General features: G+C 42.1%; 1 protein-coding gene across 3 annotated transcripts in view; it reads left to right on the top strand.

Moving 5' to 3' along the window:
* Positions 1-13,026, top strand: part of Hhat (hedgehog acyltransferase) — a 297,519-nt gene that overhangs the window by 255,962 nt on the left and 28,531 nt on the right. For all 3 annotated transcript variants that reach the window (XM_077802805.1, XM_077802804.1, XM_077802803.1), the window contains one exon: positions 1,548-1,692. In XM_077802805.1, the coding sequence (XP_077658931.1) occupies positions 1,548-1,692 (145 nt within the window). The remainder of the gene's footprint in view (positions 1-1,547; positions 1,693-13,026) is intronic.

The following is a 13,026-nucleotide window of genomic DNA, read 5'->3' as shown; positions in this document are numbered from 1 at the left end:
ATTTGTTTCTCTAGATTGAGAGGACTCTGACCAAAGTACAGAATGGATACAGGTGACCTGTGGTGGTGTTGCCTGAGATTCGTGAACTTCCTGCTGGAGACTCACCTTCTAGGGGAGTCCTTTTTGCTGTCATATATTGCATACACTGCTGCCATTGTGTTGGCCAGAATTCTGTTTGTAATTATAGCATAGTTGAGGTTAAGATGCATGTAGAGGTTTCTGGAGGATATTCAGGAAATACCTTGTGACATTTGGTTCTCTTTTCTGTGTTGTGTTAAGCTAAGGTATTTGTTAGAAACTCTGGGGCCCTGTGTACACGGCTGTGGTGCTATATCTGATTTTCATTCTGAAAATACAGATGCACAGTTGTGCTGATGGGACTCGCGTGCTCCACACAGCACAGTGACCTCACGCTGGAGAGGCCACCGGAATAGTCAGTGATAAGGAATAAAGTCTTTGTTTGCTTTATGAAATCTCTGAGGAAAGATGAATAGCAGAGGGAGTACAATGAAGAGCTGGGAAGGATGTGGGGAATTCTTTATCATGATTGCTGGAAAGCATTCCCCAAGCCTTGAATACTTCAGGCACTGTGATCAGCCACCATGTTAGATGGTGTTGTGTGCTCTCAGTGGAACATGTGTCCTGTGCTTGATTTCAGCAGGAGAGTTGTTTCATATCGATTCTCCTGCACCTTTGTTTTGGGATTCCTCCTAATAATATATCAGGTTTACAGGGTGGGTGGCTGGCTTCCCAAAGTCGAGATCACTCTGACCTTGAGTTCTGATCACACTGATCTTGACATGAACCTATTTATATTGGTTTTTGTGGAGAGCACCTACAGGTTTATATGCAGAAGACATGAAGATGTTTCAATGACTGGAGGAGGTGCTACTGAGTCTTAACTAGAGCTATGGTTTGAATTTGGAATGCCTCCAAAGTTGTGTATTAAGCAATACAGTAACATCCAGAGGTAAAGTGATTGAATTTTGAGGACTTGACCTCATCAGTGGATTAATCCATTTGATGATGAAGCAATAATGAATGAACTAAGAAGTGGTAAAAACTGTAGGCAGGTAGAGCATGACTGGAGCAAATCAGTCACTGGGGGCATGACCCTGGGGACTGTATCTGTCCCTGAACACCCCTCCGATTTCACATATGCCTTGAGCTAAGCAACTTTCCTCCACCGCGATGTTTATGCCTTGGATCCAGCCAACCATAGCCTTAATCCTCTGAAACCATGAGCTAAAATAAATACTTGTTCCCCTAAATTGTTTTTGTCATGTATTTGGTCACAGTGATGAAAACTAACACAACTAGATTCCACACATGTATTATATGGGTCAGAAGAAGTCCATTATGGGAGGACAAAGGAACATTAATGATACATCACCTTCTTTCGTAAGACCAGAATATTGCAAGGATAGAAGTTTTAATATCCGTATCAATAACAACCTGGCATCCTGGGATGGTGTTAAGAGGGTGGTGTCTTAGCCATATTTCTTGCACCCTTATGATGAGGTGCCTTCTTGTCGTTGTCCTCGTAGGCTCGACACCTCTCCCCACAAGCTCGCCGTCGACTGCATGCTGCCCTTGCGTCTTGTGCCACCTCAATGCTGATCCTGTTCAACCTGGTGTTTCTTGGGGGCAATCAAGTTGGGAAAACCTACTGGGATAGGATCTTCATACAAGGTAAGTTGCCAGAGAGTGAGTGCTGTGTTCAGCCAATTTCTTGTTTTCTGTGTATGCAGTTGATAGCATGAATAGGATTTGGGAGTTATTTGTCGTTACATTCATGGTATATGAAAAGTATCAGGAATAATTTCCCATGTTTAGATATGACTAAGTGTTTTCTATTTTTGATATACTTCATATCTACCACATGTGATAATTGACATCAAACTGTACTGCCCCAACTTTTTCAATTAATTTTTTTTCTTTCCTACTAAATCTAAGTCTCAGTATACAGTAAAATCTAACCTTGCTTCACTTACTGCTCTTAATGTCCTAGAGAAACATGTCCTAGAAGTCTCACTCTGCTCTCCTGAAGCTGTGAGTATGGTCCTTGTGTTTGTATATCTCTAACTTGTAGATGCTTTTGTCTGAACACTAGTGGCCAAGCTTACGTTTCATGTGCATTCTGTGGATTGTCTCATTATCCATAGCAATAGGTCAATTGCTAGTATGTGGGAGTTGTCAAAAGACTACAGTCATAACTTACCATTATTTATTTATGGTCACCATTTCCTTTGGCCTGGAACTAAGAGAGATACACAATGTCCTTAAGAGAATTGAAGTATTCTCAGTAAAATTTACTATAACCAAATTCATGATGGTTTAAAAGAAAAGATTCCCTGTTCTTTTTCTCTGACCAGTAGCATGGTGTTGTGTTGGGAGGTTTGGGGAAGCTTTGTCAAATTCTGGTGATGTGATTTTACAGGATGGCTTGTCATCTCTATATCTGGGTTCTTGAGGAGCCAGTGATGCTTTAGATGTAACTCTTTTTCTTTTTTTTTTCCTTTTTTGAATTTTTAAATAGTTTTTAGTTTTCGGTGGACTCTTGCACATCAAAAATAGCCCATACACAGCTGCATGATTCCAGGATGCCAGGTCATGAATCGTAACTGGGGAGCAGGCTCAGAGGGGCCAGGAAAGAATGCTGCTATAATCTCACACTAAAAATCTCCTCTTTGATCTGAGATGTTTTATCTGATAGTTCCTGAAAAGACCATATGCTTTTTGACTAGGAGCTGTCCTTTCATAAGGATGGGAGATAATAAGGTGCAGAGGATCTAAAGATAAAAGCAATAAAGGAGAGGGAGAGTATCTTTTACTTTTCTTGCCATCCCCAATTGCAGAACCTTGCACAATGCTGAGAACACTGTGGTGCAGAGGGAAACCCTGACTTGGAGTTTTCTTGTCACCTAGTGAAAAGGCTCTGATTTTTCCTTCAGTGCATCAGACACATTAGGTGTTGGTTATTTGCAAAGCACTGAGAGTACAGGGAGACAAAAAGAGGTGCACACATGTTGGGCCACACATGCAAATCAAAATGTGATAGTTGATTCTGGGTTTTGTTGTGACAAATGTATGAAGGGAAGTAATGGGAGGGGAGGGGAGGGGAGGAGATGTGGGAATAGGAAAGTTAGATAAATAATGTCTGTTTCTTTCTACTATGTGACTGCATGACCAATATGATTCTGAGTATGCAACATGTACACTCTGAAAATGAGAAATTATATCCCATCTATGTATGATATATCAGAGCATAAATGTGTTCTACCGTCAACTATAACTAAAATAAATTTTAAAAATTAAGAAAAAGACCGTTCTCAAATCTAAAAATTTTTTAAAAAAGGGATTGGAGATGTATCTTAGTGGTATAGCACCATTGGGTTTGATCTCTAGTACCTTAAAAAAAAAAAAAAAGTTCGTGATGGGTAACAGAGAAAACTAATGATTGCGATGTGAGCATCAAGGGCATAAAGCTTGTAGGATCAGTGATCCAGGGAACATCATAGAGTGAGAAGACAACAGGGTAGGAGGCAAAGCTTCAGGCATGTTGGTGTTTAAGTAGACAGAGAGAGATGATAGCTAGGAGGTGTTCTTTCTGCTTCTCAATGGTGGAAAGATCACAGCATGATTTGCTTGGCACCCTGTAGAGTTATGAGTCACAGGTTATCAAGGCTCTGAAATATAGGATCTGCTACTGTGGTCTGGTCCCTCTGTGGTCTGATAGGATATACTATTTGCCTCCACCTCGGAAAAGTCTTGGGGTCTTGGAAACTCTGATTCTCCCATTATGGAGAATGTTGTGGAATCATTTTCTTTCCAGGTTCTGTGGCTAGGGAAGCTCAGCTTAGAAGCATTTACTGTGTCAGGAATTCTCCAAATGAACCTGTTTGGATTTCAGCTGGTCTGTCCCATGGGCCCCCCGAGTTGGGGAATGTTGGCTGGGTTTTGGCAGTTGCATTGTTTATTTCCTGCTGAGGATTCTTGCCTCTGAATGGCTGGGTTTAGATGTCTTTTGGAGGAAAGTGAATCAGATGGTGCCAAATTTCCCATCCTTGAAAACTTCAGATTTTATCTTATATTTAATTTTATTGACCCAATTGAAGATTGGTACAAAAAAAAAATGAGTCTATAGGATGCTTCCCCAGGCCCTGCTGGGAATGTTACTATATTGGCTTTCTAAAAATTAAACACAAAATCTGAATTCTGACATTCTTCTGACCATAAGGTTTCAGATGAGGGATTGTTTACCTATGTAGGTAGCCTCTAATGAACGAGCTAGGACCTTGATAGCCTGGTAGCCTCTGGCCTCTCCCTTTGGGTACATGATCAGTTCCCATTGCTCCAAGACCCATCTCTCTACACACACAGTGAGTGAGTAAACCGGTCTGTAGTGAAGGGAGAGCATATAAGCTCAGTATATAATTTTCAAGGTTTAATAAAAGCAGGCCCTTCTCTCTGTGCCTTCGGGACTGGAACCTGCTACAGTGACGAGGAGCTATTAGTGCTGCACCCCTTTTTTAGATCTCACCTATGGAGTCTGGGCAGAGCCGGGAAGAGACAGGCTGGTGTCTGGGCAATGGGGATTATTGAGGAGATTTGCAAATGTCTCCTAGTTGATGGTACAGGGCTCCACATAGAGATGCTCACTAATTCCCAGGAAGTCATTTCCCCGCTTTATGGATGTTCCTAGAAGATGTATCATGGTTTGCTGAGGGAGTTGTCTTGGTCTCCAGTTCACTGAATTTGGCCATAGATTTACTTGCTTTAGGCTTTAAAGTTTATAATATTATATACTATATTATATAATATACAAAGTTTACTAGAGTGCCTTCATAAAAATCTTTATCTCTGTGGGTGACATGGATGGTGGATAGAAGACTTCTAAACCAGACCCTTTCCTTTCTACTATGTACCTGCACTGCTCTCCCCAAGAGTAGAAGGCAGCAATTCTGAGCTGTAAATCTTGGGTTCTAGTATGTGTTATACATATAGTATTTTTTAAAAAAATTAAATTTATATGACAGCAGAATGCATTACAATTCTTATATATAGAGCACAATTTTTCATATCTCTGGTTGTATACATAGTATATTCACACCAATTCATGTCTTCATACATGTACTTTGGATAATAATGATCATCACATTCCACCATCATTAATAACCCCATGACCCCTCCCTTACCCTCCAACCCTTCTGCCCTATCTAGAGTTCATCTAGTCCTCCCATGCTCCCTCTCCGTATCCCACTATGAATCAGCCTTCTTATATCAGAAAACATTTGGCATTTGGTTATTTGGGATTGGCTAACTTCACTTAGCATTATCTTCTATAACTCTATCCACTTACCTGCAAATGCCATGATTTTATTCTCTTTTATTGGTGAGTAATATTCCATTGTATATATATGTCCCATTTTTTTTAATTCATTCATCTATTGAAGGGCATCTAGGTTGGTTCCACAGTTTAGCAATTGTGAATTGTGCTGCTATAAACACTGATGTGGCTGTGTCCCTGTAGTAACACACATAGCACTTTATCAATAAGCATAACTTCTGAAGTTGGAGAAGTGATGTTCAGTTAATTCAGCAGAATATAAGGAGTCAGTATTTTTGCTTTTGAAAAATCTCCAATTTTTTACTGTTAAAATATGCTTCTAGCTGCTTGAGAAATTTTCATGGATCTGAGAAGGATGTAGCTGGGGATTGGTTCACCTGCTCACTCTAGGAAACTGCTGTCATGCTTTGCAGACAAGTGCAAGGTGTTACTTACATAATGCTTTGTCTTTAAAAAGATGGGAAAATCTTTCTTCTGACTACCTTACACCTTGACAATGAAGTCTAAGTTAATTTTTTCAACAAGCAGTTGAATACAGCTCTGTAATTCAAAGGGAACCATAAGTTGTAACCCCTAGATTGACAAGGGCTAGTCCCTACAATCCACCTGTGGCCCCAGCTATCCTTATGGTGCTCTCTAGAGACCTAGAGCGGTGGGGAGGAAAGAGATTCAAGGGGGGTGGTTATATTATTGGAACTGTATCTGTCTTTGAGAGGGATAAGGGCTCTGTGTTTGGGTGCAGGATGGTGTTCCTTCTGAAAACTGTCTGCTTTGGTCTAGGAAAGGCATTGACTTTGTAGCAAAGGACCTAAAATGTCTCATAAGAGTTGGGGCCTCAGCTCCTGCATCTAAGATTTTACATTGGTAGGAACTTAGTAGACACACAGCATCCACCAAACATTCTGATCAACTCCTCCTTGTGCACGCATGTATACCTGTACATGTTCACACACATGCTGGTTTTCTCTCATTACCTGTTCTAGTTTGACAAACCCATCTCTACACTTATCTTCCACAGCGGCCCCTTGCCAAGGCAAGGAGTATTTGTGTTTTTTTTTTTCCTCCAGATTGCAATGAGAGAGGAGCTAGTCATTTTTTATGCAGGTCAGAACCTTAACCCTCCTCATATTTGCTTCTATTTCTAGCTGAGCGAGAAGAAAATATCTTTTCTCCCTGATTACCAGCTTGTCCAGACAGTTTATTTGTCTCTTGACTCAAATGGTTGTGGACAGGCTTTTTATTTAAAGCTGAGCTGGAATATTGCACTGGAAATTCTAGATGGTTGTAGTTAAGTAGAAACTCATTCCCTTTGCATCTTCTTGGGAGTAAAATATCATTGCTGATGAGAGAAGACAGAGGGCAGATGTCAATGTCTCAGAGGCCTTCCTCTGTGATTACTTCATTTTGCCATCTGCACAAATCCTTACTATGGAGAGTGCACTGCAAGCATGCTTGGGCCACAGGTGGTTTGTGGGGACTGGCCTTGCCAACGTAGAGCTAAAGCTTGTTGCTATCTTTGAATTACAGAGCTATATTCAACTGTTTACTGAAGGAATTCACTTATGCTTTAATATCAATGTCCTTCACTTTGCCATCTGTATGAGCCCTTAATAAAACTCCTTTCAATGGAGTTTCCATGGCTTTCATGGATTCTACTTCTGCCTCATGGGGTCCTCTGAAAGTTGTAGAATTTGAGGAGCTGGGTGCAGTGGTGCATGCCTGTAATCCCAGAAGCTCTGGAGCCTGAGACAGGAGAATTGTAATGTCAAAGCCAGCCTCAGCAACTTGGCAAGGCCCTGTCTCTAAATGAGATACAAAAAAGGGCTAGGGATATGACTCAGTGAGTAAGCACAACTGGGTTCAATCCTGGTACCAATTTAAAAAAAAAAAAAAGTTTGAGGAGCAGGAGGGTTTGTCCATGGTACTAATGGTAAAACTGACACTTAAATGCACGAATTGCTTGACTGACTTCTATCTATGATCATACACTGCTCCTTTTGTGGCCATACTTGGAATCTGAATTTAAGACTCTCAGAAGCCTTGGCATTTTTATTCTGTGCCATGTTGTCACCCAGATGTCTTGGGCACCAGGTGTCCTAGAAGGATTTTAGGCTAAGTCGCCAGGCACAGGAGTCCTTGGGTGGGGGTTAAAGCTGAAAGGATATCTAAAATATTAGAAATTACAGACTTTCAACCAGAATGCATCAAATGTTGTTTTCTGTGAATTTTTTCCTGCTAGTTAGGGGTTTGCCTGAATTCATGTTGAAGAGTTTCATAGAAGATGGGGTGGTTTTAAAATATCTTTATTTAGAAAAGCTGATGTAGTTTAGACCACAACCAAATGCAAATGAAGTAATTTTGTATTTTTACTGATATATGAGCATATAATATTTGGAATTATTTGATTTCTCTTACCACTGACCTCTCTCTGGCCCTCTAGTCTTCCTGCCCCCAATCATACACATGCAGAGTGATTCTGGTTTTCATGATGTAGTACCCATTCCCTTGAGGGTTTTATGTCCTGAACTAATATGCTGGGATAGGATAAGGATGGGTGAGAGGCTTGTTTTTCCTTGTAATATGGAATAAAAGCTCTTCTAAAATAGAAGGGGAAAGGAGAATCTTAGTAATAGACAGATTAGTTTTTAGGGAAGAGTAAATACATATAGAAGTTAAGAATCTTGAAATCAGTTATTCTAAAGTTAAACATGTGGTTTACACTTTGGGACGTCCTGTTTGTCTCCTGCGGTATGCATGACAGTTTGAAGACTACTGCTCTGTAAGGGGGAAAAGGCCACATTTTCTTTGGGTCCCATTTTCTTATCTTTACCATAGCTCAAAGGAAAATAATTATTGGTCTAGACTTGGATAGTTGGTGAGGTTAGCATTTATTAGTTAGTTACTGCTGTATAACAAACCACCTTAAGACTTAATGGCTGAATACAATAATTTATTTAGTCCAATACTCTCTGTACCAACTGAAGGCTAGCTTATCTGGGACAGCCTCATCTATAGGTTAGCCATGGGTTGGATTTATTGATCTTAGCTAGGTGCTTGTGAGGGCCTTAGCTGGGATGAATTGGCTGACTCCTTTCTGCTTCTGATAAGAGATCAGATTTGTTTCTTATCCTTCAGTTGACTTGCCCAAGCTGGTTTACATGACAGTCACTGGATCAATAAAAAATATATAGAAGTTAAAAAAAAATTTAAAAAGCAGAGAGTACATAAGGCCCTCTCTGGTTTACATGATCACTTCTGCATTCTTTTGGCCCAAGCATGTCATAAACTTTTAAACCCCAATTCAAGGAGAAGGAAAATAGCCTCCATCCCCAGAAGAGAGGAGCTGCAAAATCATACTGTGAGAAGAGCTGGCACAGGAGTGTGGCCCTGGGTATATGATCGTATAAGGCTATAGAAGTAGTAAGTCTCACTGGTCCCATTCTGCCACCTCTCTGAATCCTTTTCTTGTGGCCATCTCTCCTCCTCCTCCCTATAGAGGCTTTCTTTGCCTCCCATGTGATGAAGGGGACCTTTGTGTTGTTTTGGCTGATGAAGGCCAGGAGATGGTTAGGGGCCAAGTCTTGCACCATTTCTGCATGTAGCAATGAAATAATCACAAATGCACTTGGCAGGGAGCGGGGGAGGGGGAGAAAGAGTTGTTCATACTGTTAAGATCTAGGGCATTCAGGCTGACCTAGCTCAAAGGAGTTTTCCCACGGTACAGGTGAAATTGTGTGCAGCGTGTGGGGCTACAGACCCAGCTAGTAATCAAGTATTCCTTTACTTTGCATAAATGTCTTGGATACCCGATGTTTAAATTTTCGTGAGTCTTCCAACTAAATAGAATATTTAATTGTTCTAAGTAGCATCAACTCCCAGTGTTTGAACTCTTTGTTGTTTTTGAAGTAATTTCCCTTTTACAATTGAGTTGATCTTCTCCACAGGCCTGTGAGAGAGTTCAGGCAGACAACTTTGTGGCATTACTAATACCCCTGTGACTCAGAGGTTGGAAAACTTGCTCAGAATTGTATAGCTCATAAGCAGCGAACCAGATAATATTGCAAGCCCTTTGACTCCAAAATCCCATGTTCTTTGCATCTTACCCCTCCTCCTCCTTTAGGAAGCTTAAATCATTACTGGCAAACAATGATTCCATTGCAGATTATTCCTGGATGCTACTGTCAGAAGCAGTCTAGGCTTTGCTGTTCTGATGCTTAGTACTTGTCATTTGGAGTGTTGGGAGGAAGATGAGCCTCAGAACTTCCAGTTTTCTGTGGCCAATGGGCCTCAGCCTTCGAGGTACATTAGCCACTTACAGGTCTGTGTAACTACAACTATTTTTATGTAAGCCTGCTAGTTGGTGAAGGACTCTTGGTCACAGGATAGTCGGCATTCAGGGTGTTGCTGAATGCTTCTTGCAGTCTTTCTCGGACATTGCCAGGTTGCTCATAAGTTCGTTTTTAAAAATAATCTCCCTTATCTAGAACACAAAGCAATGCAAGGAGACAGTCATTTTGTCTTGGCATGCTACCCAAATGACCAGAGAAACAATGATCTCAGGTGGCTGTCACTAGAGCTGAAGGCCTGTGATTATGATGTATTATGAGCAGCATTGTGGGCTGGCTGTGGTTTGGTTTTTGTTGTTGTTTTTGTTGTAAAGATCAAAGAGTGAAATTCAGGGGACATTTTCTTTGCCTTAAGAATTCTGCCTGGCACCGTGATCACATTTCTTGAGTGTCATTAAGGCACTCAGGTATTTCAGCAAATATTCTGTCAGAGTGAAACCCTTATCAAAAGCTTTTCATTGTCTTGAAATAAAGATGGGGGCGGGGGGAAAGTCCTGTGTTGTCAGCACCTGTTTAGTGCCAGTTCAAGGCGTCAGAGCTCTTTTTCCCAAGTGTTGGAGCCTCATCTGGATCATTGTTTCCTTCACTGACTTCAGCTTCCTGCAGCCTCTCAGTTGCTGCCCTGCTCCCATCACCTGCTACTGCAGAGGATTCTTTGCAAAGGGACCTACCAAGAGGGTAAAGCTTAGCAAGGAAGCTGTTCTGGGTTGAATTGTGTCCCCCAAACAGGTATGTTGAAGTCCTTATCTCCAGAACCTCTAAACATAACCTCATCTGGAAATAGGGACTTTACAGAGGTCTGAAATTACAATGAGGTCATTAGGGTGGGCCCTAATCCAGTATGATGGGTGTCCTTATAACAAAGGGAGATTTGGGTGCTCTGAAAGATGATAGGAAACCACGGGGAGAAAGTGACCAAGTGAGGGTGAAGGCAGATCAGATCGATGCTGCCACAGTTCAGGAATGCCCAGGACCACCAGAAGCTAGAAGAAGTAAAGAAGGAGCCTCATGTAGAAGTTTGAGGGAATGTGGTCCTGCCAATACCAGGTTGCACACTTCTAGACTCAGAACTATGAGATGATGCATTTCTATTGATGTGAGCCATTCGGTTTGAGGTACTTGGTTCTAGCAGCCTTAGGGGTGGCTCCATAGTGTGTGGTATGGGAAGTGGGGAGAGGTGGGACAAGGTACTGGGATGGGCTGGCAGTGACTCCTTCCCTACTCTAGAAACAGTTTGGGGCATGAGTCCAGGACTGGCCGTTCCTATGCACCCACTTCAAGTGTTTCAGTTCCCACTGTAGGTAGGATGGACAGGGGCTTCTGGACAGATGTTCCAACAGAGTGACAATAGATGTATGCCCAGTCACAACAATGTCATATGGCAATCCAAAGCAAGACTTCCTGGGCTAAAAGCACAGTAGTGAGGGCCCTGGGAAAATGAGAAACAAGGAAAGTTGGCTTAGTTTCTGGGGAGCCTCTTGTCTGTCATGGATGATCTGAGTCAGTTTGAAGAGAATTGATGTGATAGGGGAAGGTGAGCCTGCAGAAACCCAAACTCTCAGTGACTGTTCACATGAGCACCTGCAAACTGACTTTCCGATCAAGGGCTGGGAGTGTTGCTCAAGGATAAGGTGCATTGTTAGCAAATGCAAGGTCCTGGCGTCAAACCCTAGCACACATGTGTGTGCACACACACACACTTGCATGCACACACACACACAAAAGCTAAACTTCTACCCCGCCATGCCCTCATGTCTGTTACTGTCCTGTGCATTATTCTCTATCCCAAGACATCAATTACACAGGAAGCAGCAGAAAGAACGAACTGGCCTGGAAGTGTGTGTTGCACTGTCGGGCTGTCAGGTAGAGACTTTCTGGGAAGACAAGTGGAGCTGCTGCTCCCCTGGGGAGCTGCCCTGCTTCCAGCTATCCCGAGGCTATCCGGAGGCCCAAAGCCTTTGCTCCCTGGGTGCCAGCCTGAACAGTGACCTGCAATGCCTTTCTGCTCCTGTCTGTCCTCCTCTGGCCACTGTAATGCTCCAGCTGCTGCCCACATGGCCCAGAGATGGAGGCAGCTGCTAATTTTAGCCTTATTTAGGTCTCCAGGCAGCATGACTCAGGGCTTTTTTTTTTTCTGGTTGTATTCTCTTGTGACCTTGCGGGTGTGTGTGTGTATATGGTGGAGCAAAGTAGAAAGATCATCTGCTATCAGTAAAATAAAATGGGAAATGTAATACTGTGTTTTACAAAGTAATTGTGCTTCTTAGCTGTGAGAAATCTCCCAGGGACCAGAGGCAGGCACCTAAGAGAATTACCTCTAACCTGTGGCTTTTCGGGACAGAAGGAAGCAGACAATTGAGGGCTAAGCCAGTGAATAGAACATTCTACCAGAAAGCATTAGGAAGATGTCTCTGGCCTGCTTGGGGGAGGCTGCACCATCCAGTTTCAGGAATGTGGATTTTTCCTTGATAAACCTGATTTCTCTTGTCCCCGTTGTTTCTTTATGTGTTGGGTGGATGGCACCCTCCTGTTTGTCTAGATTTTGAGTTGATACTCCTCGGTCCTCCATTTGTGAGTCACACATAGGAAGCAACCATTTGCTTTCTGAGTATTGTCCATCACTGAAAATCCAAAAGATGTCAGGCAATATTAATGGGCATTATAGCCAAACCATACTAGAACATCTTGTTACCCAAACCCATTTAGAGATGAGCTTTTTTTCCTCAAAAAGTCCCCCCCCCGCCGCCACTAAGCTCAAAGAAACCAGATAACTTTTAACTTAACAAAATTGTTCCTGTTTTAAAATTCCATTTGTGTTCACAGTTACCTATAACTTTGTTTTCTCATATTTGAAGCTAGTGTCTTGATTACTTTTCTCATCTCCTGGCTGCCCCAATAAGATTGCTGGAGGGTCGGGTCATAAATTTTACATTGCTGTACAAAATTGCTATCATCAATGAGGGTTTTACTAAAAGAAATAAGAAATAAGAAATGTGGGAAGCATCTCAGCTTATCAGAGCCAGGAAGGAGAGGGAGTGGTCAAATGAGTCTAGGTATAAGGCTAAGATCTTTTTATGGAGAAAAATTGCTAGAAGAGCCTCCCTGAACTCCTGCTGGTCCCTGCCCTGTGTGGAGGACACATGATACTGAGATGTAGTATTCAGACCAGGCAAAATACTCTGCAGGTCTCTGGGGCATAGGACTTCGATAAGTGCGGTAGGGACACAAAAGTGAATGGTTCAGAGAGACACCTACAAGCTAAACTTCCAGCCAACACTTTCCTTAATATTTGTCTTCTTAATTTTATCATCTGCATGAGAAAGTCATCAT

The sequence above is a fragment of the Urocitellus parryii genome, chromosome 9 (assembly GCF_045843805.1).
Source record: "Urocitellus parryii isolate mUroPar1 chromosome 9, mUroPar1.hap1, whole genome shotgun sequence".
Classification (NCBI taxonomy): Eukaryota; Metazoa; Chordata; class Mammalia; order Rodentia; family Sciuridae; genus Urocitellus; species Urocitellus parryii.
Note: the sequence above shows the minus strand (reverse complement) of the source record. Positions and strands in the feature narration are given on the sequence as shown.